Source organism: Megalobrama amblycephala, linkage group LG8, assembly GCF_018812025.1.
Source record: "Megalobrama amblycephala isolate DHTTF-2021 linkage group LG8, ASM1881202v1, whole genome shotgun sequence".
NCBI classification, from domain to species: domain Eukaryota; kingdom Metazoa; phylum Chordata; class Actinopteri; order Cypriniformes; family Xenocyprididae; genus Megalobrama; species Megalobrama amblycephala.
In genome coordinates, this window is record NC_063051.1 from 12,538,797 (window position 1) to 12,563,140 (window position 24,344).

Sequence of the window (24,344 nt, forward strand, 5' to 3'; positions counted from 1 at the left end):
TTCATAGTGTTTTGACCTGAATGGTTCAAGACAGATGTGTTGATTTTAATGCTGATGTTCAAAAAATAATTACCTGTTAGTGTTTTTTTTACTCCTCCCTGCTTTCCCTTCAACCACTTGTGTTTTTTTCTCTTATGTAGGGGAAAAATAAATTCAAATTTACTGTTAATGATTTATTATTGCCAAAGCACAAAAAATATTATTACATGAGTTTAACAAATGTGTACATCTGTGAAGACCCCGAGTGTTTAACAGCCTTTCCAATAAATTACACACCACATACATGCAACACACAGATCAATAAGCCTTATTCCCTTGGACCTTGGTCTGTCTTGGTCTTTTGTTCTCTCTGTCTGTCCTGTATCCCACAGGATACATAGGGAGGAGACGAGAAATCATAAGACAGGAGGGAAAAACTGTTATTATGAGAGAGAGAGAGAGACATGTTTCCAGTGAGATTAAAGGATTTAAAGGCAACTGCATACTGGGAAGCTGTAGACTGTTGTGATAGGCTATTATAAAGTCAAAGCTTTCAAACTTTAATGCAAAAGTTACATAAATGCAACATATGTAACATATGACTCGTGTATTGCAAGTATTTTAAAGCCGTATACAATAGGTGTGTATGATGAAAAGACGAAATTCTTGTATGCACTTTATCTTCCTGATTAAAAAAAATTCTTTCTCTCTTTCTCTCTAAGGTGAGGGCCAGTGCGATCGCTCAGGACGCAGATCAGAATTATGACTACGCCTCTAACAGTGTGATCCTGCATTTAGATGTGGGAGATGAGGTCTGTGTGCAGCTGGATGGCGGAAAAGTGCATGGAGGAAACACCAACAAATACAGCACATTCAGCGGATTTCTCATCTACCCTGACTAACAAATACAGAAACACATATACAGTATCACATATTTAACACCATCACACCAGACTGATTGATAAACAACAACATTTGATTCAAGTGATACAACACTTGATAAAACATCAAGAGGAAACATTGTAAAATTAACTTTAAAATGAAAGTATACTTTCCGATTATAGCTATAAAGTCAGCATTGACAACCTATTTTACTCTTAAAATATGATTTAATTCTAAGGAAAACAGTATTTTAAGTGAGAAAAAAGTAGGTGCCCAATCTAAACTTGATTAATAAATTGAATTTAAAGCAGAAAAAACTGCCAATGAATTATGACAACATGCAAAAAAATGGTCCTGGTAAGAAAAGATGACTTTTCTCACTTCGCAAGCAGAGTAAGATGTTTCCTGTTCAGTGTTGTATTTAACACTTTTTAAGGCATTAACTTGAAATATAGACTGGAGCCCACCAGTGGTGAACAGTATGTTTATTATTATTAAGTTTATTATTTTTATTTCAAATTGCCTAAAATCAAAATGTCAAGCTACAATATGCCTTTTAAATCTTATGTGCAATGCTCATCCAGATCCATATATCATTAGGCTAAAAAAAAGAAAACTATCTTTAAGGATTACCTAATTATTTTGTTGCATTTTACTTGATCTCCATCCTCTGCATCATGTGTATGTGTGTGCAAAACTTGGAAAAGGATGTATGCATTCCATGGCATGGAAACTGTATGTTTTTAACCTCTATGTCTACTAAGTATGTACACAGTGTTTATACTGGAGAAATTTTGAGAATATTGTGAAATTATAGATTATAATTATAAATTATTCACTCTCTGTATAATGGCACAAAACATCAGTTAGTAGACTAAACATTTAAAAGTGACCTGATCCATCTGTAATCGGAAAACATCCAGTTTCTCTCTCTCTCTCTCTGTGTGTGTGTGTGTGTATATATGTGTGTGTGCATGTATCAGAAATTTAAGTTTTTAAGTGTGTGTCCATATCAATAAAAAGTGTTTGAAATTTGCTTCTAAATATTTGACTTGTATATTGATTGCTGTTGTAAAGTCTTGCTGTTGTGTAATTAATCATTATTAGAGACTTTTATTCTGGCATGTTAAAGAGTACATGCTGTAAATAAAAAATGAACACTTTTGCGTCAATCTTTCTTTCTGAGTATAACACATATTAAATTGCCAACTAATTGCCTTCATTTTTAATTAAATCTGGACATTTGATGACCGAGGTGGTTTATTTCAGTTCAATGTATGTGTTTGTTCTGAATGCCGGGAAAGCCACTTAACTAACCAACAACAAATAATCAATAAACGCCTCCCCCAATTTGAAACTGAGCTCCTACAAAAAGAACATGTAAGGTAGAAATACAGTTAAAACTGATTTAAACAAAATTAGCTGTTAAAAACACTTTCTCTTTCCATCTCTCACACACAAACACACCACTAATTAGTGAGGAAGCCATTGACAGTGTTGATTACTGCCTCACATAAACACCCAGACACTTTTCCTTGGTAATGAGGGGAGATAGATGGCTGGGCATCCTTTGAAGGACAATAGTAAAAAGGTCAAAGAGATGTTGGCTAGACAGCAGCACCAACACTCTCTGAAATTATGATGACTTGGACAGAAACATGGTTAGAAAGGAGAAAATTTCACTATTTGTCAATCTACACTGACAATCTACACGATCTTCTTGTGTACGCAAAGCCTCACAATCACAGTTTAAGATATCATTTGAAAAAGCACCGACGGACAAACTCACAAACTCATCCCCTATAGACATGAAAACTTATCTATATTTGCACATAGACAGAGAGAGAGGATGGATGGATGGATGGATGGATAGATAGATAGATAGATAGATAGATAGATAGATAGATAGATAGATAGATAGATAGATAGATAGATAGATAGATAGATAGATAGATAGATAGATAGATAGATAGATAGATAGATAGATAGATAGTCTAATTCCACATTTCCACATTGAAATGAAACACTGTCCTTCTTTCTGACAATCTTCACATACATATGGCCATCAGAAATGCCCACAATAATTTGCTGTCACTTTCTGACTAAATAAAAAAACACCTATGAACACTTTTTTAATCCGTTTTATCATAAAGTAGACACTTTTCATAAAGGTGGTGCAGTAGGAAAAGTCACTTAAATGGGCAGAACATGAGAGTAAACTATGTTGCCACATGTTTATTAGTGAGTCTACTTAACGAACAACCAGACTAAGCAGACGCAAAATGGACAACTTTACTTTAGACAACAGCAACACCTATTGGATATTTTAGGTATAGCTATTTGCTGCGAAGACTGGACTTGAACTTGAAAAGTTCGAGATGGTCAAGAGCATCCAGTTCAACAACACATTGAGTTATACATTTATGGGGTGTTGACAGACACATTTGGTTCCTGCTCATAATCACTAGCCATTCAAATTACTTACCGTTTGCTGGTGCGTGGTAAACAGCCTTTTATTAAGCGTTCAAAGATCAAGTGATTTGGATAAACTGTCTTTACATTTATACAGCTTGAGGCTATTTTAAACGAGGTGCTAGATAGCCATTTAAGGTACTAAAATATGAGGACTACAACAATCTATTGTGCAAAGCTCAGTGTGGAGATGTGATTTGACTATTTGGGGAGGGGGATGGGATACCGGGAAGTCACTGGCCCCCCTTGTCCGCCATTTTGGCTCAAGTTTTCATAAGGCTCCAAGAGAAGCGCAAGCCTAGCATTTGAGCCAGAATGGGGGTCGTTTCATAGGCATCGACTATTACTTTCGACTTTTCGAGCAAAAACAAATGAACGCCAGGGGGCGGTGGGTGGCAAAACTTTCGAGCAGACAAAGATGGCGGTACGGAAGAAAGACGGCGGCCCGAATGTAAAATATTTCGAAGCGTCTGATACCGTCTCGCAGTTCGACAATGTCCGGGTTTGGCTGGGCAAGAATTATAAAAAGGTACCATTCGTTTATTTGTAACCAGCACGAACGGTCATTGAGTTATGTGTGCAGGAAAGGACAGACTCGATGCGGGTAGGCAGAAAGGAGAGGGGAGGGCAGGAAAGGAGATGGAGAGAAATCCAGCTGTTTAAAATCCACAGTCTGATGCGTCTCAGACAATAGAAGATGCTGCATGCGCGTCTTGAGAAAAGTCTTAAGACGTACCCAAGAATCGGCTTCATCTTCACTATCTGATGTCGTTTCTAAATCTCTGAATGGTCATTAGACCTTATCTAATAGGTTTTTATGAATGGCCTTTCTCTTTTATTCAAGAAAAGGCCAGCTCATGTAACGAGTCTGCGGTATTGGCAGCGCAAGTGCGTGAATCCAGATGTGTAGCCAAACCTCGCGCGCTGTGCATATAAAAAGCAGCAATGTGATATAGACAATGGGGAATTCACACTCGGATGTGAAGAGTATTTTTTCTCTATACAATTTACACTTGGAAATTACTTGATACAATAAAACAATGTGTGGATTTCGACTATAGTATGCAACGAAATCTAATTTCCTGTTAATAAACACCTCAGTTGCATGAAATTGTCAAATTGTGATTTCATATATGAGGTAAAGAAAGGAATTCCTTGCATATAAAACGTCTTTTCATATAATCCAGTTCAAAGCTAACCTAATTTATATGCATTTACACCGGAATTAGCATTGCATAAATAATATTGTCAAATTAAGGTTACAATATAGAAACATTAAATGAATGAAACACTGAAATTGCAAATAGAAATATGAAACTTATTTATAAAAGATGTGCACTGTCATGACAGCGTTTGAGGATGCATTGATGTTCTGTTATAGTACTTATGACTATTATATTGCTCAGAGCATCCTTCACTTTTATGTCATTTAAAGGTACTGATTTTAACTTTTAAATAGTCATGTAATGCAGATTATGTAGATGTTCCATTTATGTATAAGGAAAGCTGACAGACCAAGCATGTCCATATGCTTTAGATCAATGACTTGGTGAAGTCTAAGAGAAAGTGTATTTATTTTTCATGTTTCTAATTTAATATTTTCATTTCATGAATTATATAATCAACATCAATTTCTAGTGAAAGTTTGAATTAACATGAATTCGAACCCCACAGTATATGTAATAAAGTATAATGATTTTGCAATTGTCTCAACATGTACACAGTATAATTCTAATATATCGGAATGGCCAAATATTGAAGATTAATCTGCCTCGTTGATGTATTTCTCTGTGACTAATCAACATATATGTTCCTCTTATTATATTGTCTAGATCATAAAACGTTGTGTGGTTCTTTCTAGTATATTCAAGCAGAGCCCCCCACCAATAAATCTTTATCGAGTCTGGTGGTTCAGCTGCTTCAGTTTCAGGAGGAAGTGTTTGGCCGACATGTCAGCAACCCTCCCCTCACTAAACTACCGGTACTCACACAAGCCTTCTTTCATAATAGTATTGAATTGAATGCATTACAGTAATCATTGCACCATGTAGAGTGCTGATGATGCTCTCCTCTCACCCTTAGATGAAGTGTTTTTTGGATTTCAAATCTGGAGGATCTCTGTGTCATATTCTGGCTGCTGCCTACAAGTTCAAGAGTGATCAAGGATGGTAATGGTCTTTCATTCACTTCTCTTTATTTAATTGACGCTATAATCACGGCAATTAAATGTAAATTAATAATGAGAATTAAAAATAACAATATTTTTGGTTTATATGTATATATACGTAGTAGGCTATAATTACAACAAAATATATGTATATAGACAGGGTGTCATGTAAAATATATACATCATGTGGACTACTTAAAAGTGCTCTAAGCGATGTCACACGTTTTTAGGCCAAAACATTTTTTGTCACATACAGCAAACATCTCCTCACTATCCACTAGCTGCCTGTCCCCTGAACACACTGTAAAAAAACGTGGTCTCTGTAGTCGCCACAAGCTCCAAAAACGGCAACAAAAACTACCTGGTGCAGCCTGGACCACGAATCATAATAAACATGCTCCAGCCAATAACCGACAAGAATGATTTTAAATGCGCGTTCATGACTAGCCTCTGTTTTGTTTGACAACACTTCGAACGTCAACAGGAAGTTACTCCACCCAGGATCGCTTAGAGCACCTTTAAGTATCTATTCATTTAACATGTATGTTTGCCACTTATTTGAGTGGCTTAATCAGTTGTTGTATAATTTCTCTGACACTTAACCTTATGACACACTCACCAAGAGAGTCGTGATTCACCTCCCTCGTGGTGTGAATTGGTCCTTATGCTCCTGAATAGATTCTGAATGACATTTTTATGTTGCTGCCTTTGAACTTTCTATTAGTGTAATAGTCCTGTTGTGTTAAAGTACTTACCAGTGATACATGAAGTGGCACTTCAATGATTATGGATCAAAAACCTAATTAATACTCATTAGCTGTTCACTTTTGTATCCATCAGGAGGAGATTTGACTTTCAGAACCCTTCTAGAATGGACCGCAATGTTGAAATGTTCATGACTATAGAAAAGTCTTTGGTACAGGTGTGTATCAAACGCACAATTTCACACACACAGTCATCCAGTCAAATGAACGTTTATTTAAGACATCACTTGCAGCCATCATATGGTTTGATGTATTAGTATATGCATATATGAGATGAAGTGTTGAATAATGATGTGTTTTTTCCTTTGTAGAATAACTGTTTGTCCCGACCTGTGATTTACCTGAGCTCAGAGATAGAGCCTAAGCTACTGGGAAAACTGAAGGACATTATCAAACGACACCAGGTACTTGCAAAAAACAATAGTTTTAGTTGTTTCAAAGGTCATCATGGCTGGATAATGTATTTTTATTTTAAAAAGTTTTTTTTTTAGTATTTTTATTTATTTAGTAAATTTAGTTGTTGTTTTTTTTTAGCTATTTATAATATTGTTTATGTATCTCATATCAATAAGTTACATATTGATATCACATCAGAGAGAGAGAGAGATGTGCGATTACCTGCGTCTGCGTCTGTCTCTCTACTAACATAGAAACTGTGAGTTTAATTACTTCAAAAACAGTGACGATACATCCTCCTTGTTGAGTAATAAAATGTAGCAATTCAGTTAATTTATTAATAAAAGTTGCAGGGCAGAGTTGACAACAAGTTTCTGTGCTCCTGTTTTCATGTGCGCGCTTCACTGAGAGCAGCTTTAATGAGAACAGCGCATTACCTGTGCATTAAACGGTTTTATTGCACATGTTCCAGCCAATCAGAATCAAGTATATTTAGAGAGACCATAATATATATATATATATATATATATATATATATACACTACCGTTCAAAAGTTTGGGGTCAGTAAGATTTTTTAATGTTTTAAAAGAAGTATCTTCTGCTCACCAAGCCTGCATTTATTTGACAGTAATATTGTGAAATATTATTCCAATTTAAAACAGCTGTTTTCTATGTCAATATACAGTAAAGTGTAATTTATTCCTGTGATCAAAGCTGAATTTTCAGCATCATTACTTCAGTCTTCAGTGTCACATGATCCTTCAGAAATCAATTTAATATGATGATTTGATGCTCAAGAAACATTTATGATTATTATCAATGTTGAAAACAGTTATTTACATTTTTATTTCATGATGCTATGATGAATAGAAAGTTCAAAAGAACAGCATTTGTCTGAAATCTAAATCTTTTGTAACATTAAACACTAACGTTCAAAAGTTTGGGGTCAGTAAGAATTTTAATTTTATTTTTGGGGGATAGAAATCAAATTAATCAATACTTTTATTCATCAAGGATCAGTTAAACTGATCAAAAGTTACAGTAAAGACAATTATAATGTTAGAAAATATTCTATTTTAAATAAATGCTGTTCTTTTGAACTTTCTATTCATCGAAGAATTTTGAAAAAAAATTGTACACAACTGTTTTCAACATTGATAATAATAATGAATGTTTCTTGAGCATCAAATCATCATATTAGATTGATTTCTGAAAGATCATGTGACACTGAAGACTGAAGTAATGATGCTGAAAATTCAGCTTTGATCACAGGAATAAATTACACTTTACTGTATATTGACATAGAAAACAGCTGTTTTAAATTGGAATAATATTTCACAATATTACTGTTTTTGTTTGTATTTTTATCAAATAAATGCAGGCTTGGTGAGCAGAAGATACTTCTTTTAAAGCATTAAAAAATCTTACTGACCCCAAACTTTTGAACGGTAATGTGTGTGTGTGTGTGTGTGTATATATATATATATATATATATATATATATATATATATATATATATATATAATATGCCCTGAAACACCTTAAAAGTTAAGGTATAAAACTAACCTACTTTCCTAGTTTTTTTACAATGTTGCTTAATTTTAATTAATAAAAATCATTGTACTTGATTTTCTCACAAAGGTAATATTTCAAGCACGCAGAGTACATTAAAAGTTTTGCATTTTTGGAGCCTTGGTGTGGTGACTTTTTTCTGTTTTTTATTGTTTCCTTTGTCAAGCACCCAACTTGAGCATTTTTGTGCATGCTTTGTTCCCGTTTTTGCTTATTTTATATATCACCCAGTCCATATTTCAGTACCATATTTCTTTGAAGTCAATCAGGATCAAGAAATGACCCCGTCTTATTAGATATGTATGTGTGTGTTTGTAGGGGTCTGTGACTGAAGATAAGCTTTCTAGCTCTCATGTAGTGGTGCCTATTCCTGCTAGTCTGGAGGATGGTATGTTCTGCTGTGTGTTGTTTATTGTGTAAAAATATATATTCACACACATGTGTAGGGTACAACGGGGCTAAACACCCCCCCACGGTAAAATGCTCTTCTTATTTTCTCCCAAAATGAATTAAAAAGGCTTGTTTGTCAAGGCTTTTAGCCCCTTTGTACCCCTCCATTAATTTTTTTAAAGAAAAAATTAAAAAGAAGAATGTTTCTCTGTAGTAATATTGTAATTGGTATGTGTGTGTGGTTTTCAGAAGAGTGGGTCCGTCCTGTAATGAAGAGGGACAAGCAGATGCTGCTACACTGGGGCTACTGGCCTGATAGGTGAACACTCACACACACACAACACACAGACACACACACACACACACACACACACACATATACATAGTTCAGGTGTGTATGTGAATGCAGGATTAATGTGCTGTGTTCATGATGCAGTTATGACACATGGATCTCAGCCAGTGAGGTGGAGGCTGCTGTGGAGGATCCGCCCACTGCTGAGAAACCCAGGAAGGTTAGAAACCCCCCCTTACCTCTCTCCATCTGTCTCCAATCCTTTACCTCTCTTTTTCTTTGTCTCTTTTGTCCTGCACATGTTCTCTCTGTCTTTCATGTTTTTATAATACCATTGATTAGCTGATGGTCATCTGAGAAATCCATCCATTTGCCATCTGACTGCAAGTTTATGTGTGTGTGTGTGTGTGTGTGTAGGTCCATGCCAAGTGGATTCTGGACCTGGATCAGTTTAATGAGTGGATGAATGAGGAAGACTATGAGGTGGGAGAGGGCGGACCGAGGAGGAAGAGGATTTCAGCGAAGACTCTCACAGATGAAGTGAGCACTCCAGATGAAAGGAGGGATAAAAAACCCAGCAGTGCCAAAAAGAGGAAACGCTCCCCGTCTCCATCTCCTACACCTCCACCACAGGAGAGCAAGAAGAAAAACACCAAGAAAGGGTATTTTTATTACTGAATCTTAAACTATTGCTTCTCAGGAAGCAGTGATATTTGTTTCAGACAATTTCTGAAATGTATTTAAAATGTATTATTTATTTCCTTTATTTATTACAGCCCACGGTACCAGGGCCATATCCACCATAGCAGGAAGTGTCACCCCCAAAATTCAGATAGTGGCTAACAAATATGGGGATTTCAATGAATTCCTTAAAGGGATAGTTCACCCAAAAATGAAAATGCTGTCAACATTTACTCACCCTCAAGATGTTCCAAACCTGTATGAATTTCTTTCTTCTGTTGAACACAAAAGAAGATATTCTATGGAAGTCAATGGGGTCCATCGACTGTTTGGTTACAGACATTCTTTAAAATATCTTCTTTTGTGTTCGATACATACAGTATACAGGTTTGAAACAACTTGAGGGTGAGTAATTGATGACAGAATTTTCATTTTTGGGTATCCCTTTAACTCTTACCCCTAATCTTAAATATGTAGTTATTGCCTTGCAAAGTATTTAACATATTATTATTGTTAAAATTATACTTTGCATTTGAATAGATAACTGATCATTCTGGTAGTCATTCTGATTCAATGTGGAAAAAAAAAAATTGGCATTACACACAAAACTGATTTAAATCTATCAAAAATGTATATAAGATTTGGCTTATTATTTCTTGAAATCAATGTATGCATTGGAAATGTATAGATGACACTCTCTCTGGGTCTTTGTACGGACCTGTGTGTGTGTTTTCAGGCCCACTACTCCCTACACTAAGTCCAAAAGAGGACAGAGAGAGGAAGAACAGGAAGATCTTACTAAAGATTTAGATGAACCCTCACCTGTGCCTGCAGTGGAGGAAGCTACACTACCTAAAACAGGTAAATTCACACATCTAATGTTTTTTTTTTACCTAACAATTTAGTCTATATTGTGTGTAATCTTGATATTTGTGTGTGTAGTGACTAAGAAGGACTCAGATTCGACTCCAGTGAAAGGAGGCACTATGACTGACCTGGGTATGTCTCTACACTCCTGCCACTCAAACTAACCGAAAGGTGAAGTGTGTCTTTTCTGTGCCAATAATGGCACCATGTGGAATTGCAAAAATTAAGGATGCCGCCCAACAGAGTTCTGCTTAAAGTTTTCTTCACAGATTGAGCTGGGATTGCAGGAGGCATTTTAACATGAAAAGCACACAATTAAGCTTTCTGTGCTAATTAACAGGGTTTTTTTGTACCATAAAGTAAAAGTGTATGTGCAAAATTAATTCAACTCTTGAGTTTTTTTCCTTCTGCTGTCACACCTGCTATCACACAGATGAGCAAGAGGATGAATCAATGGAGACTGTAGGAAAGGTATAGCAGGAATTATATGAACCACATTTAACATTTCACAGTTTCAGTTCAGTTTCACAAACCTGCGTTAATTTTTATATATACTGATGGATCTGAGACCAAATAATAAACATGCTTCTATTTTGCAGTTTTTTGTGTTCATTAATTATTAATTTACATTTTTATATTTAAATTAAAGTATCATAACAATTTGAGAGAAAATATGAAATTAAAAATGAAGAATTTCTTAGTATTTCAAGTTGTATGAACTCCACAAGTTAATAAAACAGGATTTGTAAATAGTACAGAATTTGAAATATATAAATTTATCAAAATCTTAACACTTTGCTAATTCCCAGATTTAAACTAGACTAGTTTATCAATATGGTGTCAGATGTTTAAATCCCACTGTATTTCATGAGCAGCATTCATGGTTAGCTTACTTTGTGTTTCTAGGAGGAAGAAGAAGGTTCCCCGAGTGTGAAAGGAGAACCAGTGAAGGGATCAGATCTTCATGAGGATAATGTCACTGAACAGACCCATCATATCATTATCCCTAGCTATGCTGCTTGGTTTGACTACAACAGGTACTGTGACTACACACAACATTTGAAACATATTCTCATCAAGAATCACCTGTTTAGATAGGAAGTATTCTGTTTTGTCATGATAGAGAAATCAAGAGTCACAACAAAGTTCGAATGTAACAGTCTATTTTTGTCTCTTTTAGTGTCCATGCCATAGAGCGCAGAGCACTGCCTGAGTTTTTCAATGGGAAGAACAAGTCGAAGACTCCTGAAATGTAAGAATATGTGTTTGTGAACATATACACAAAGATTGATTTGAACTTGAATAAAGTGCCTTTATTAAAGTCTCCTACAAAAGGTTAACATGCATCCAAGATCAAAATATACTTAAATTTTCTTATAATATACATTGCACATCACCTCTTTTCTCACATTACCTGAAATGGCTCGATAAAGGACTCTCTAAAACACTTCTTTCCGAGAGCTTCCTCTGCTCTGATTGGTCAGATGGCGTTGTGTCTGTTGTGATTGGTCTACCGCTTACAGTGTGTGTCGGAAATGAAACAGCCATTACCATATCTTCAGCTCCAGTGGCTTCCTCAGCAGTAGTATACATGAACATTAACAATGGCGTAGGTTTTACAGTATCAATTCCAGCTCGAGTTCTCATTCTTTGGAAGTTGGAAGCTCTGCAAACAGCGTCTTCTTGACATATCGACAACACGACATGTTGCTACAACTATGGTGTTTGAGGGAGGGTCAGAGTACTAAGAAGACATTGTTCATGGGCAGCCAATGAAGACCATAGGCAGGCATTATGCAAATATGTAGATATGTTACAGAAGCGAGACTGGAATTGTTGACAACTCGTATCAGCTGTTCAGAATAGATTTTTTTCATTTAGGAGAAAATAACTTTATTTGTTGTGTACTTTGATCTTTAAAACTTTTCAGACCTTTTGCATTCATAAACATATTACATAAAGTATAATAGGGGCACTTTAATTAGCTTTATCCACCCCATTTCATCTTCACACTTTGCTGTGTTACAGTTATCTGGCATACCGTAACTTCATGATCGACACGTACAGGCTGAACCCACAGGAGTATTTGACCTCCACAGCTTGCCGTAGAAACCTGGCTGGAGATGTTTGTGCCATTATGAGGTCTGGGAAAAGAATTACACCTCTAAAATTCCTATATGTTTATATTGTATATGCATGGTTCTTTTTGACTTTGATTAATTTTAACTGTAAGTGTGTGTGTGTGTAAACAGAGTCCATGCGTTTCTGGAACAGTGGGGCTTGATTAACTATCAGGTGGATTCAGAAAGTCGGCCCACTCCCATGGGGCCTCCACCCACCTCACACTTTCACGTACTGGCAGATACTCCATCAAGTCTGGTACCACTACAGCCTAAAGCATCCCAGGTAAAATAAAGTACACATGCATACTCACTAGAGGTGTCATCCACACAAATTTTTGAATTATTATTTCTTTGATCACTTATTTTTCTTTTCTTTAAAAGGAACTAAAAACATTAACATATCTAGAATTTTCTTTATGTTTTATTTGATCGAAACACACTTTCAATGTAAATTGCTATCAATATTCATTTTATGTAAGGTCTTTTTTTCTCTTTGTTTCCTTTAGACTTCATCTTCTCAACAGATGCTCTCATTCCCAGACAAAGTGAAGGACAAACCTGCCGACTTACAGAACTTTGGGTTGAGGACAGATGTGTACAGTAAGAAGAGCGGCCCAGTTAAAGTAAGAGCCGCCCATCAAATATCACACATGGTGCAGAGAGAGTGTGAGAATGTGTGAGGTTGAAAAGAGTTTTCCAATATGAAATATGGAATTGATTCTGATCACTGTGAGAAAGATAAAGGACCTTCTTTTGTCGTTGCACAGAATAAAAATGCTGCTAGTGCCACTCGGGAATGGACGGACCAGGAGACGTTGCTACTTCTGGAGGTACTGTATATACATATTAAAAACTCTGAGGCCACTATAGTCAAAATGCTTGAGTTTTGCTTTTTTCTTATTTAATATGATTTTTTTTTCATTACAAATTACACTACCGTTCAAAGGTCTCTTATGCTCATCAAGGCTGCATTTAATTGTTCAAAAATACAGTAAATACAGACATATTGTGAAATATTATTACAATTTTAAATAACTGATTTCTATGTTATTATATTTTAACATATTTTTTTCCTTTGATTGCAAAGCTGAATTTTTAGCAGCCATTACTCTAGTCTTCGGTGTCACATGATCCTTCAGAAATCATTCTAATATGATGATTTGGTGCTCAAGAAACATTTATTATTATTATCATTTGAATTAAAATGATTTGAAATAGATTTACTGCCACTTTTGACCAATTTAATGCAAATCTTATTGACCCCAAACTTTTGTGTGATGTTGACTTCTGCTCTTTTACACACACATAACAATTCCTGTTTGTTCTCAGGGTCTAGAGATGTATAAAGATGACTGGAATAAAGTATCGGAACACGTGGGCAGCCGCACACAGGATGAGTGCATTCTCCACTTCCTGCGTCTACCGATTGAAGACCCCTACCTGGAGGATAGCTCCTCCTCCCTGGGCCCATTAGCCTATCAGCCGATTCCATTCAGTCAAGCAGGGAACCCTGTCATGAGCACTGTGGCATTCCTAGCCTCTGTGGTCGACCCTCGAGTGGCTTCAGCTGCAGCTAAATCTGCACTTGGTGAGAAGTTAAACTATTTAAGTGATTGTTCAAACAAAAATGAAAACCGTCATATACTTACCCTTGAAATGACTGTTTGATTTTATTTATTTTTCTTTTCTTGTTTTTGTATACAACAATAGTAATATGAACTGAGCTCAAGCTCCAAATATGGCGAAATGTATTATAAAAGTAGTCTTGTATTTTTCTACATGAACATCATGTTTCTATTCTCTTTCTTAGAGGAGTTCTCTCGAATGAAAGAGGAGGTACCAGCTGCGTTGGTGGAGGCTCATGTGCGTCGAGTGGAGGAGGCGGCCAGAGCAAGTGGAAGGCCAGACCCTCTCTACGGCCTGGAGGGCAGCGGCATCGCAGGAACTGGTCTTGAAGATGCTGATAAACCCGGTAAGTGAACAAACACATTTTCACTTGTTTTCCCTAAAGTAAATAGTGAGAGAAATTAACTGTGTATGTTTAATTTTCAGCTGAGGATGGAAATGAGGAGAATAAAAGCAGTGATGGTCAATCCAGCCAAGATAAGAGAGACAATAAGGTGTGTACATGCAAAATATGTACAGTGGAGTCCAAAAGTCTGAGACTGCATTGAAAATGTTGGATTAAAAATCGAGAAGTAAAAAAAAAAAACTTTAGGATTTTGGAATATATATATATTTTTTTTAAGATCCCGTTCTTCGTGATCCCATGTTTCAAACTTTAGTTAGTGTGTAATGTTGTTGTTAGAGTATAAATAAAATCTGTAAAATTTTAAAGCTCAAAGTTCAATGCCAAGCGAGATATTTTATTTAACAGAAGTCGCCTACATCGAACGACCAGTTTGGACTACATCCCTCTATTTCCTTCTTTAATGACGTCACTAAAACAGTTTTTTGACTAACCTCCGCCCACAGGAATACACAAGAGTTGCGTTTGTAGAGTGTGTTTGTCGCCATGTCGTCGAAACGCTGTTATTTTCATCCCGCAGTCCAATCACCGGGTCTGATTCCGGCTCAAATTGATAGGGTAAAATTAAAGACATGTTTACAATAACACTGAGCGCGTGCATCTCCACGTTATGGTAAGAGGCGTGACTTTTCCGGGCACGGTGCGCTCAGAGCTGTCGAATCACAACACAGGAACCGCTGGCACAATCAGAACTCGTTACGTATTTCTGAAGGAGGGACTTCATAGAACAAGGAAGTCATCAGCCCGTTTTTATGACAGTGGAAACAGCGGTATACAGATAAGTAAATTATGTGAAAAATACTGTTTTTTTTTTACACGTGAAACATGAACACATGTTATATTGCACACTATAAACACAATCAAAGCTTCAAAAAAACCACGAAAAACGGGACCTTTAAAAATATATTGTAAAATTTTGAAATGTTTTCGAAAGTTTGTTATTCTTACCAAGGGTGCATCTATTTGTTAACAAAAAAACAGTAATATAGAAATATTTTGAAATATTGTTAGAATTTAAATAACTACTTTTTAATGTGTTTTAAAAAGTAATTATTATTAGTAGAAACAACTCAAGTTAAATTAAGTTCATGTAGTTACATGAGTTTTTAAGTAATGTGAACAAGGATGGTTTGAGTGAAACTAACAACAGTGAAAGTTCTTTTTTTGTGTGTAATTATTACATTATTCAAGTAATGGCAATACAGATTTTTCAGCTGCCTTTACTCCAGTCTTCAGTGTCACATGATCCTTCAGAAATCATTCTAATATGCTGATTTGGTGATCAAGAAACCCTTGTGTTTCTTAATATTTTTGTGGAAACAGTGATGAATATTTCTCTCAGGATTCTTTGATTAATAGAAAGTTCATTAGAACAGCATTTATTTGAAATAGAAATCCTTTGTAAATGATAGATATCTGTCACTTTTGATCAGCTTACTGCATCCTTGTAATAATGAGTATAATTTATAATGAAAAATATCTGGATTAAATTAGACAAATGAAATAGCGTTCTCAGATTTGTCAGCTTTTAGTTCATATGAGATTTATCATATTTTCTTAATGTTAACACATTCATCTTGTGTCTGTTACATTTTAGGAGAGCAAAGATGGACCCAGTGAGGAGGAAGAGAAACAAGGAGAGAACGGCAAAAAAGAGGAAGAGAGAGTGAGAGAAGGGGAGACAGAGAGAGAGACGGAGAAAACAGACTCAGAAATGGGTGTGTTTACAGCAATAAAATATATTTGTAAAATAAAAGTCCAGTACTAGAATAAAAAAAAAAAACAGGAGTAAAGTACAGAAGTAAACATAAAAGGTTGAGATATGCAGATGTGTAGTGTGATGCAGATACACTAATGCATTATTTGCCTGTCTAGCAAGATGTAAATGCACTAGAATGAAAAACTAATCAGTTGCAGAAGGCATGTACAAAACTGCCACTGTATGAAGTTGATGAAGTTACTTACCTGAACTCTTTTGGATCCCTGCAGCGGATGGAGAGAAGGAGAAAGAACGGAAGGAGGGATCAGAAGAGGGTCAGAGGGATGGAGAGAGTGAGGGAGAGAAGAAGGCAAAGGTGGAGAGAGATGTAGGAGAGGGAAACCTGGCCACTGCTGCTGCTTCCGCGCTTGCTGCTGCTGCCGTGAAAGCTAAGGTGCGTGAAAAAGTGACATCATAGTGAGAAAACAAACAGCTTTCCTGCAAATTAAACACTTAATGCTCTTTGATTCCTTTCCTTTCAGCACTTGGCTGCAGTGGAGGAGAGGAAGATCAAGTCTCTGGTGGCTCTGCTGGTGGAGACCCAGATGAAGAAACTGGAGATCAAACTCAGACACTTTGAAGAGTTGGAAACCATCATGGACAGAGAGAGAGAGGCGGTAAGGCCACTTGGGTAATGTAGTTTTTGTTTAATAATGAAGTATATTTTTATTTTCAGTGGTTTGTCAGGTTCATTAAATCATAGCAAATGTTTTGTAGATTTCTTGCCTGAAAGAACAATCACAGTCATTTTTATAAAACCTGTATGATTTTATTTCTTCCATGCACTTTTTTAAACAAGTATAAGAATTTTAATAACTATTATAATTTAATAATTGTTAATTACATTTATTTTTATTTTAAATTTTCTATTAGGGTTTTTGTTAACACTTCATTTAAAGCCTTTATGTATAATGCATTATAAATGCATTCATAATGTACATTATAATGCATTATATCTTTTCATAAATAATTATAACCAAAGTTAAAATGCATTATAATATTTGCAAACTCCTTGTTACATCTAAAATTGGTTGTTTGTCATGTGTTGTAATGGATTATACTTTCTAAAGGCTTGAAATGCTCAAAGGTTAGACATATTTAGGAAAAATAAATGGAACAAATTATCTGAAGAAAAAAAAAGTTTAATTTAATTTAATTGTAATTTTTAAATGAAATGTGTCTTCTTTTAATTATGATTTTGCTGCCCGAAAATAAGAAAAATTGTGATAAGGGAAATTATTTGTATGCATTGTGTAGCACAAAATGCAGAAATGTTCAGGTTGATCTTGCAAAAAAAAAACATACAAAATAAATAATACAGTGACTAGGGGCTGTCAAGCTCCAGTTCAAATTATTTTTGCACTATATTACAAGTTTTCAAAAAAACTTTATGTGAGGAACAGACAGAAATCAAAGTCTTTTTTATCAGATTACTTTTTTTCAAGTAACTAGTAAAGTAACGCATTACTTTTACATTTACAAAAAAGTATCTGAGTTACTTTTTCCCATTATTGACTGACTCCTCTCCTGTCCTCATGTTGAGAGAAATAGAGGGTAAGTGGTTATTGTAGTTCAAGACTAAATTTGAACATGCATTTACTCATCTCACTTGCACAAAATTGATTCAGTATTCCTCAAATTGAATAAAAACAGTGAAATGCAAACACAGAATATTACGCAAACCTTCAATAATTATGTTAAATTACACAAATATACTTTATCCAATTCAAACAGAATAATAAGCAAAAATGACTTTAGATAAACATTTTTTTTTTCTTAAGTAAGAGTGTTGAACTTTCTTTTCCTGCATCCTATTCTTCTGTAATTCAGCATAGCAGCACAGTTGAAAGGTTTGATTGAGCTGCACCCTCTACTGTACATGCATGATTTTGCATTTTCTTGAGCCTGAGGCTTATTTGTTTTATTGTTATTAAAAGCAAACAAGCAAGCCCAGCCCAGATGAGAAAAAGTAATGCAAAAGTAATGCATTACTTTCCATAAAAAGTATCTAAGTAACGCAATTAGTTTCTTTTTTAAGGAGTAATGCAATATTTAATGCATTACTTTTAAAAGTAACTTTCCCCAACACTAATCATTATTCTTCATATTTTTAGGAAAACTGTTCCTTTAATTAGAAATGAATATGCATATATGTATATTATGTTTTTAGTTGGAGTATCAGAGGCAGCAGCTTCTTGCTGATCGTCAGTCGTTTCATATGGAACAGTTGAAGTATGCAGAGATGAGAGCTCGACAGCAACACTTCCAGCAGATCCAACACCAGCACCATAGCAACCAGCCTGGCAATCAGTCTGGCAGTACTCCAGCTGTACCCCACCAACCTGTCGCTAACGCCTCTGCCACGCCCCCAACACCAAGCCCCGCCCCTGTGGTTGCCTCTAATGTCCACAATGAAGCTCCTCCACCTGCCTCTCACAGTTCTCCTCCGACCAATGCACAGGCTGGAGCAGCGCACGGTAATGACATAGATACATACACATGTACACACTTTATGAAGGTGATATACTGTTTATTTATACAGTACCTGTCCAGTAATGGTGTACATACACCACCCTTCAAAAGTCTGGGGTCGATATGATTTTTTTAAAGGTTTTTGAAAAAAGTCTCTTATGCTCACCAAGGCTGCATTTGTTTGAACAAAAATACAATAAAAACAGTAGTATTGTGAAATATTATTACAATTTAAAATAACTGTTTTCTATTTTAATATAATTTAAAATACATATTATTCCTGTGGTTGCAAAGCTGAATTTTCAGCATATAATGGTGTTTACTGCAGTTTTCAGTGTCTCATGATCCTTCTAATATGAAATCATTCTAATATGCTGATTTGCTGCACAAAAAACATTTCTTATTTTTATCAATGTTGAAAACAGCTCCTTAATATTTTGTGGAAACCGTGATGTTTTTAGGTATTCTTTAATGAATATAAATAGAACTGCATTTATTCGATTTAGAACTTTTTTTGTAACAATGTAAAACTCTTTGCTGTCACTTTTGATCAATTTAATGTGTTCTTGCTGAATTAAAGCATTATTTTCTTAAAAAAAAAAAAAAACAACTCCAAACTTTTGAACAGTAGTGTATTTGCTCTTACAATGATTTGATTCAAATATTTACTGAATGATCGTCATGCAATCTGAAATTTGGTCACAATTCAGTTTGATTAGATTATTTTGACATGATTCGTAATTTTACTGTTTTACAATTGAAATATTTTCCATTTTTGTCAGGCTTAAATGTACTTTTTAATATTTATATTTTTATTTTATTTTTATATATTTTATATTTATATTATTATTTATTATAATGCTTATTATATGTCCATTTAATATAATTCAATAAAAATAATAATACTTATAAGGGGCCAAGCACCAAAGTTCTGTAGGCACCTATTGTATACGTTAGTGTCTTCTTCCTTTTCTTCTTCTTCTTCTTCTTCTTCCGCTCTTGAAGTTTATGGCAGCCCATAGAACTGTATTGTAAAAAGTTGTGAAATTTGGCACACAGATAGAGGACAGTCCCAACATTAACCACAGCAAATGTAGAGTCTCTAACTCAATCCTTCTAGTGCCACCAACTGTTCAAAGTTGCACTTACGTCTGTGCTAATAACTTTTGAACCGTAAGGCCTAGAAAGAAAATTCCTTTTCCTCCGATTCCTTGGCTCAAGTCTTTTCCATCATGAAAAATTTTCCACCATTTAGAATTTTCTGAAAAACCTACATTTTCGAACTCATCCTTGATGATTCGTCTGATTTTCACCAAAATTAGCTCAGATCATCTTTAGACCATGCTGACAAAATATTTTTAAAAGCTTTTTGATAAACCAAATCATTCTCGAATAACGTGTGAACGACTTTGACGAAGAGCATGTCAAAGTGGATATAAGGCTGTAAATCTCTACAACAGTTTAGAATATATTCAGACCAAACTTGGTACATCACAAGCATGACCCGAGGCTACAAAATGTATTATTAAAAGGTTTTTGACTGACCAAACTGTTCTTGCATAATGCATCAACAAATTTGATTGCATGGTGCCAAGCTGATTCTGAGGCTGTAACTCCTGAATGCTTTTGCATATTGACACTAAACTCCGTATGTGTCACAACCTCACACTGACCACACCATTATTATTTGATAACAGTGCCACTATTAGTCAAAACTGATAAGCAATTAAATATATTACTAGTGATTGTATTAATTATTTTTCAGTAATTTTTGTGCTTTTTTTGTGCTTAGCCCTGATAATTGCTGCTTGCAGCCATATTTATAATTATATTTATGCTAATTGTTGCATAATTGTCTAATAGCTTATTTTGTTTTTTGTTTTTCCTCCAGATTCCAGCACTCCACTACCAGGGGATTCTCTCTATCCAAACGCCCCTGTGCCTCCACCACAGTAAAAGAGAGGGTGAGATTTAAAGGGGATCAGTGATTCCAGAGAAGAAAATGAAGGAGATGAGATAGAAAGCAAAAGATATAGAGATAAAGGGAGCGATATCTTCTTTTTTGTCACTTTCATCATTTTTGGGAGAAAATGATATAAATGAATTCTTGCCAGCATCTTGAACATGACATGATTCAAAATAAATAGCTAAATCTAAACAAAGATAACCTTGAAAAAGACTGACAAAACCCCCCAGAAAAAAAAAAAAAAAAAACCTTTGTTTGGACTTTTGGAAAGGTCTTAAACCCAACAAAAGCACTCCTGACCCTAACAGCCTGCATCTAAGTACCAGACACAGGCTTAATATTTCCTTGTCTGTCCTCCATTTTGAGTAACATCACTTAACTGTGAGTCGAACTACAGGATCCAAGGTACCTGTGATCTGCACTCCAGAAGCATCTCAATGTACATTAGGTACTCACATGGAAACAAAACAAAAGAAAAACCAAGAACAAATTGCACTTTCAGAATGTTTCCCAAATCGTACTTTTTGGAGGGATGAAGCATAAAGTCAAAATTAGTCCTGACTTAATGTTTTCTTTTATCAATGTTCTTTTTATCACTTTGTATTTGTTCAATAGAAGCACTCGATTTGGAGTAAGTCCGAAGAGAAACTTGACTTTGTAATTGTTACTTTGTATGTGTGCGCGTGAATGTCGGTTTTGCTTTTGGGACAATGTGAAAGCTTCAGTGGTTTGGCCTGGTTTTTTTTTTTTTTTTTTTTTTTTTTTTTTAATGTACAATTCGATTTTAGCATGTGATGAAAAAAGAGATGACAAATTAGTATTAAATCTGTTTACTTTATATGAAGCACCTCTTGACAACATGTACTGTAAACCTGGAAGTCATGTCATCAATAATTGATGTTTGCATGTTATTTTTTGTGTATCTGCCACAAAATATCATAAGTTACTCTGCCTTTCTAACAGGTGAAGGTATTCTTGGTTCATTCACATCTCATTGCCATGCTTATGAGAATACTTAATTATGGGAGTGTATGATTAATCGACAATGAAAAAATAATGGGAAACACAGCAGGGAATCACACTGGTTTCTTTCCAGGACAACAATACGCTGATTATGTGTGTTGTATTTTTGAAGAATACAAATGGAGTTGAATTAATCTTTTTAGTGAGATCACATCACACATTTTAGTATCCAGTGTTCATGCCAGAACTGATATTTCAGTTCAGAATGTGTTATGTGTGTGTGTATGGGTATTTTAGTATCAGGCCAAACCCACAGAAAGTATTTACGACATGAAGGAAAACCGTTTTGTTTTGTTACAAATTAGTGGCAACTACCTGATGAGTAGAGACAAGGGATTTTAAAGTTACGTTTGCAGCTGTGGTCTGTGTATCTCATATCTTCATATTGTAACCGTCCTATTTTTGTATTTTTATATGTTTCTTTACACTATTACGAATGACGTTATCATATACATGTCTGTAATTTTTCCTTCTCTTTCTGATTGTGGATGTTGTTGTATTATTGACATGTTCATGTGAAAGTGTCAGTCGTTTTATACGATGAAGCTGGACTGTGTGTGTGTGTGTGTGTGTGTGTGTGTGTGTGTGTGTGTGTGCATGCACTCTATTATTTGCCACACATATTGTTGTTTGTATGTATGTATGTTTTTTTTTTTCTTTTACATTCATCTGCCATGTTTCCAGACTACAAATGCAAATGGTGATGGACATCAATTCTACCAATATCAGAATCAGCAAACACATACACTCCCGCTGTAATCGTATCTGCAGTTTACATCCTCACACATGTATGTGAATGCACATGTATGCAGTTGTCCAACATGCAGTATTACTGACCGAACAGATTCACATCAACCTCACAGTTTTGCACGCCTCAACCAGTGTTGAATATCTCATTTGATCAATTAGCTCAGCTCTTTGGTCTTTGTCTTTTACATTTGTAGTGGTAAAAGTAGTTGTCGGTTTTTTTAATTTTTACATTTTGTTTATACTTTTTTAATGGTGAAAGCTGGTAACCATTGAATTGAGATGTGTGTGAATGTTTGGCGACGTTCAGTTTGTCCTTTGAGGAGATGTAGCTGGAGCTGTCTAGCACCTGTTTGACTAAGAATGGATTAATTTTGGTATCATAAATACTGAACGGTTCTGCACAATAAAAGGCGTCATCAGTGATAATAGCTGTGTGAAGTGTAATTGTGTACTTGTGTGCAAACTATAAGGGCTTTAAGGGCATTACCACCAACACTGCTATTACAATAACTATTCAGTTTTAATAATTGTTCAAATTCTATGAGAATAGGGAAATCCACACCACAAATATACCGATAATCGTCACACTTTAGTTTAGGGTCCAATTCTCACTATTAACTATGACTAAATACTGCTTATTAATAGTTCTTAAAGGTGCCCTCGAATGAAAAATTGAATTTATCTTGGCATAGTCAAATAACAAGAGTTCAGTACATGGAAAAGACATACAGTGAGTCTCAAACTCCATTGTTTCCTCCTTCTTATATAAATCTCATTTGTTTAAAAGACCTCCGAAGAACAGGCGAATCTCAACATAACACCGACTGTTACGTAACAGTCGGGGTGTACGCCCCCAATATTTGCATATGCCAACCCATGTTCAGAACATTATGAAAGGCATTAGACAAGGGCAGGCAGTAACGTCTGGATCTGCACAGGTGAATCAACAGACTAGGTAAGCAAGCAAGAACAATAGTGAAAAATGGCAGATGGAGCAATAATTACTGACATGATCCATGATATGATATTTTTAGTGATATTTGTAAACTGTCTTTCTAAATGTTTCGTTAGCATGTTGCTAATGTACTGTTAAATGTGGTTAAAGTTACCATCGTTTCTTACTGTATTCACGGAGACAAGAGCCGTCGCTATTTTCATTTTTAAACACTTGCAGTCTGTATAATTCATAAACACAACTTCATTCTTTATAAATCTCTCCAAAAGTGTAGCATTAGCCGTTAGCCACGGAGCACAGCCTCAAATTTATTCAGAATCAAATGTAAACAACAGTATACAATACTCACATAATCCGACGCATACATGCCGCATGCATGACGAACACTTTGTAAAGATCCATTTGAGGGTTATATTAGCTGTGTAAACTTTGTTTATGCACTGTTAAAGGCAAGCGCGAGCTCCGTGGGCGTGGAGCACGAGAATTAAAGGGCCAGTAGCCCTGAATCGGCTCATTTATAATGATGCCCCAAAATAGGCAGTTACAAAAAATGAATTAAAAAAAATCTATGGGGTATTTTGAGCTGAAACTTCACAGACACATTCAGGGGACACCTTAGACTTATATTACATCTTTTTAAAAAAAGTTCTAGGGCACCTTAAGTTTAGGTATTGGGTAGGATTAAGGGATGTAAAACATGGTCATGCAGAATAAGGCATTAATATGTGCTTTATAAGTACTAATAAACAGCCAATATCCTAGTAATATGCATGCTAATAAGCATCTAGTTCATAGTGAGACCTA

At 35.3% G+C, this 24,344-nt stretch overlaps 2 protein-coding genes across 3 annotated transcripts in view; both read left to right on the plus strand.

Moving 5' to 3' along the window:
- Positions 1-2,024, plus strand: part of c1ql4b (complement component 1, q subcomponent-like 4b) — a 44,144-nt gene extending 42,120 nt beyond the window's left edge. For both annotated transcript variants that reach the window (XM_048199366.1, XM_048199365.1), the window contains exon 3: positions 702-2,024. In XM_048199366.1, the coding sequence (XP_048055323.1) occupies positions 702-881 (180 nt within the window). In that variant the 3' untranslated portion in view covers positions 882-2,024. The remainder of the gene's footprint in view (positions 1-701) is intronic.
- Positions 2,025-3,709: 1,685 nt separating this feature from the next.
- Positions 3,710-23,011, plus strand: smarcc2 (SWI/SNF related, matrix associated, actin dependent regulator of chromatin, subfamily c, member 2). The gene is made up of 26 exons (XM_048199367.1): positions 3,710-3,862; positions 5,195-5,314; positions 5,416-5,501; positions 6,341-6,422; positions 6,576-6,668; positions 8,552-8,621; positions 8,873-8,942; positions 9,060-9,135; positions 9,333-9,577; positions 10,333-10,457; positions 10,539-10,595; positions 10,897-10,934; positions 11,370-11,500; positions 11,644-11,715; positions 12,492-12,605; positions 12,716-12,869; positions 13,093-13,209; positions 13,354-13,416; positions 13,916-14,174; positions 14,397-14,558; positions 14,639-14,706; positions 16,213-16,333; positions 16,605-16,768; positions 16,857-16,991; positions 18,545-18,851; positions 20,738-23,011. The coding sequence occupies exons 1-26, from the start codon at positions 3,752-3,754 to the stop codon at positions 20,800-20,802; spliced, it is 3,105 nt and encodes a 1,034-aa protein (XP_048055324.1). The 5' UTR covers positions 3,710-3,751; the 3' UTR covers positions 20,803-23,011.
- The last annotated feature ends 1,333 nt before the right edge of the window (positions 23,012-24,344 follow it).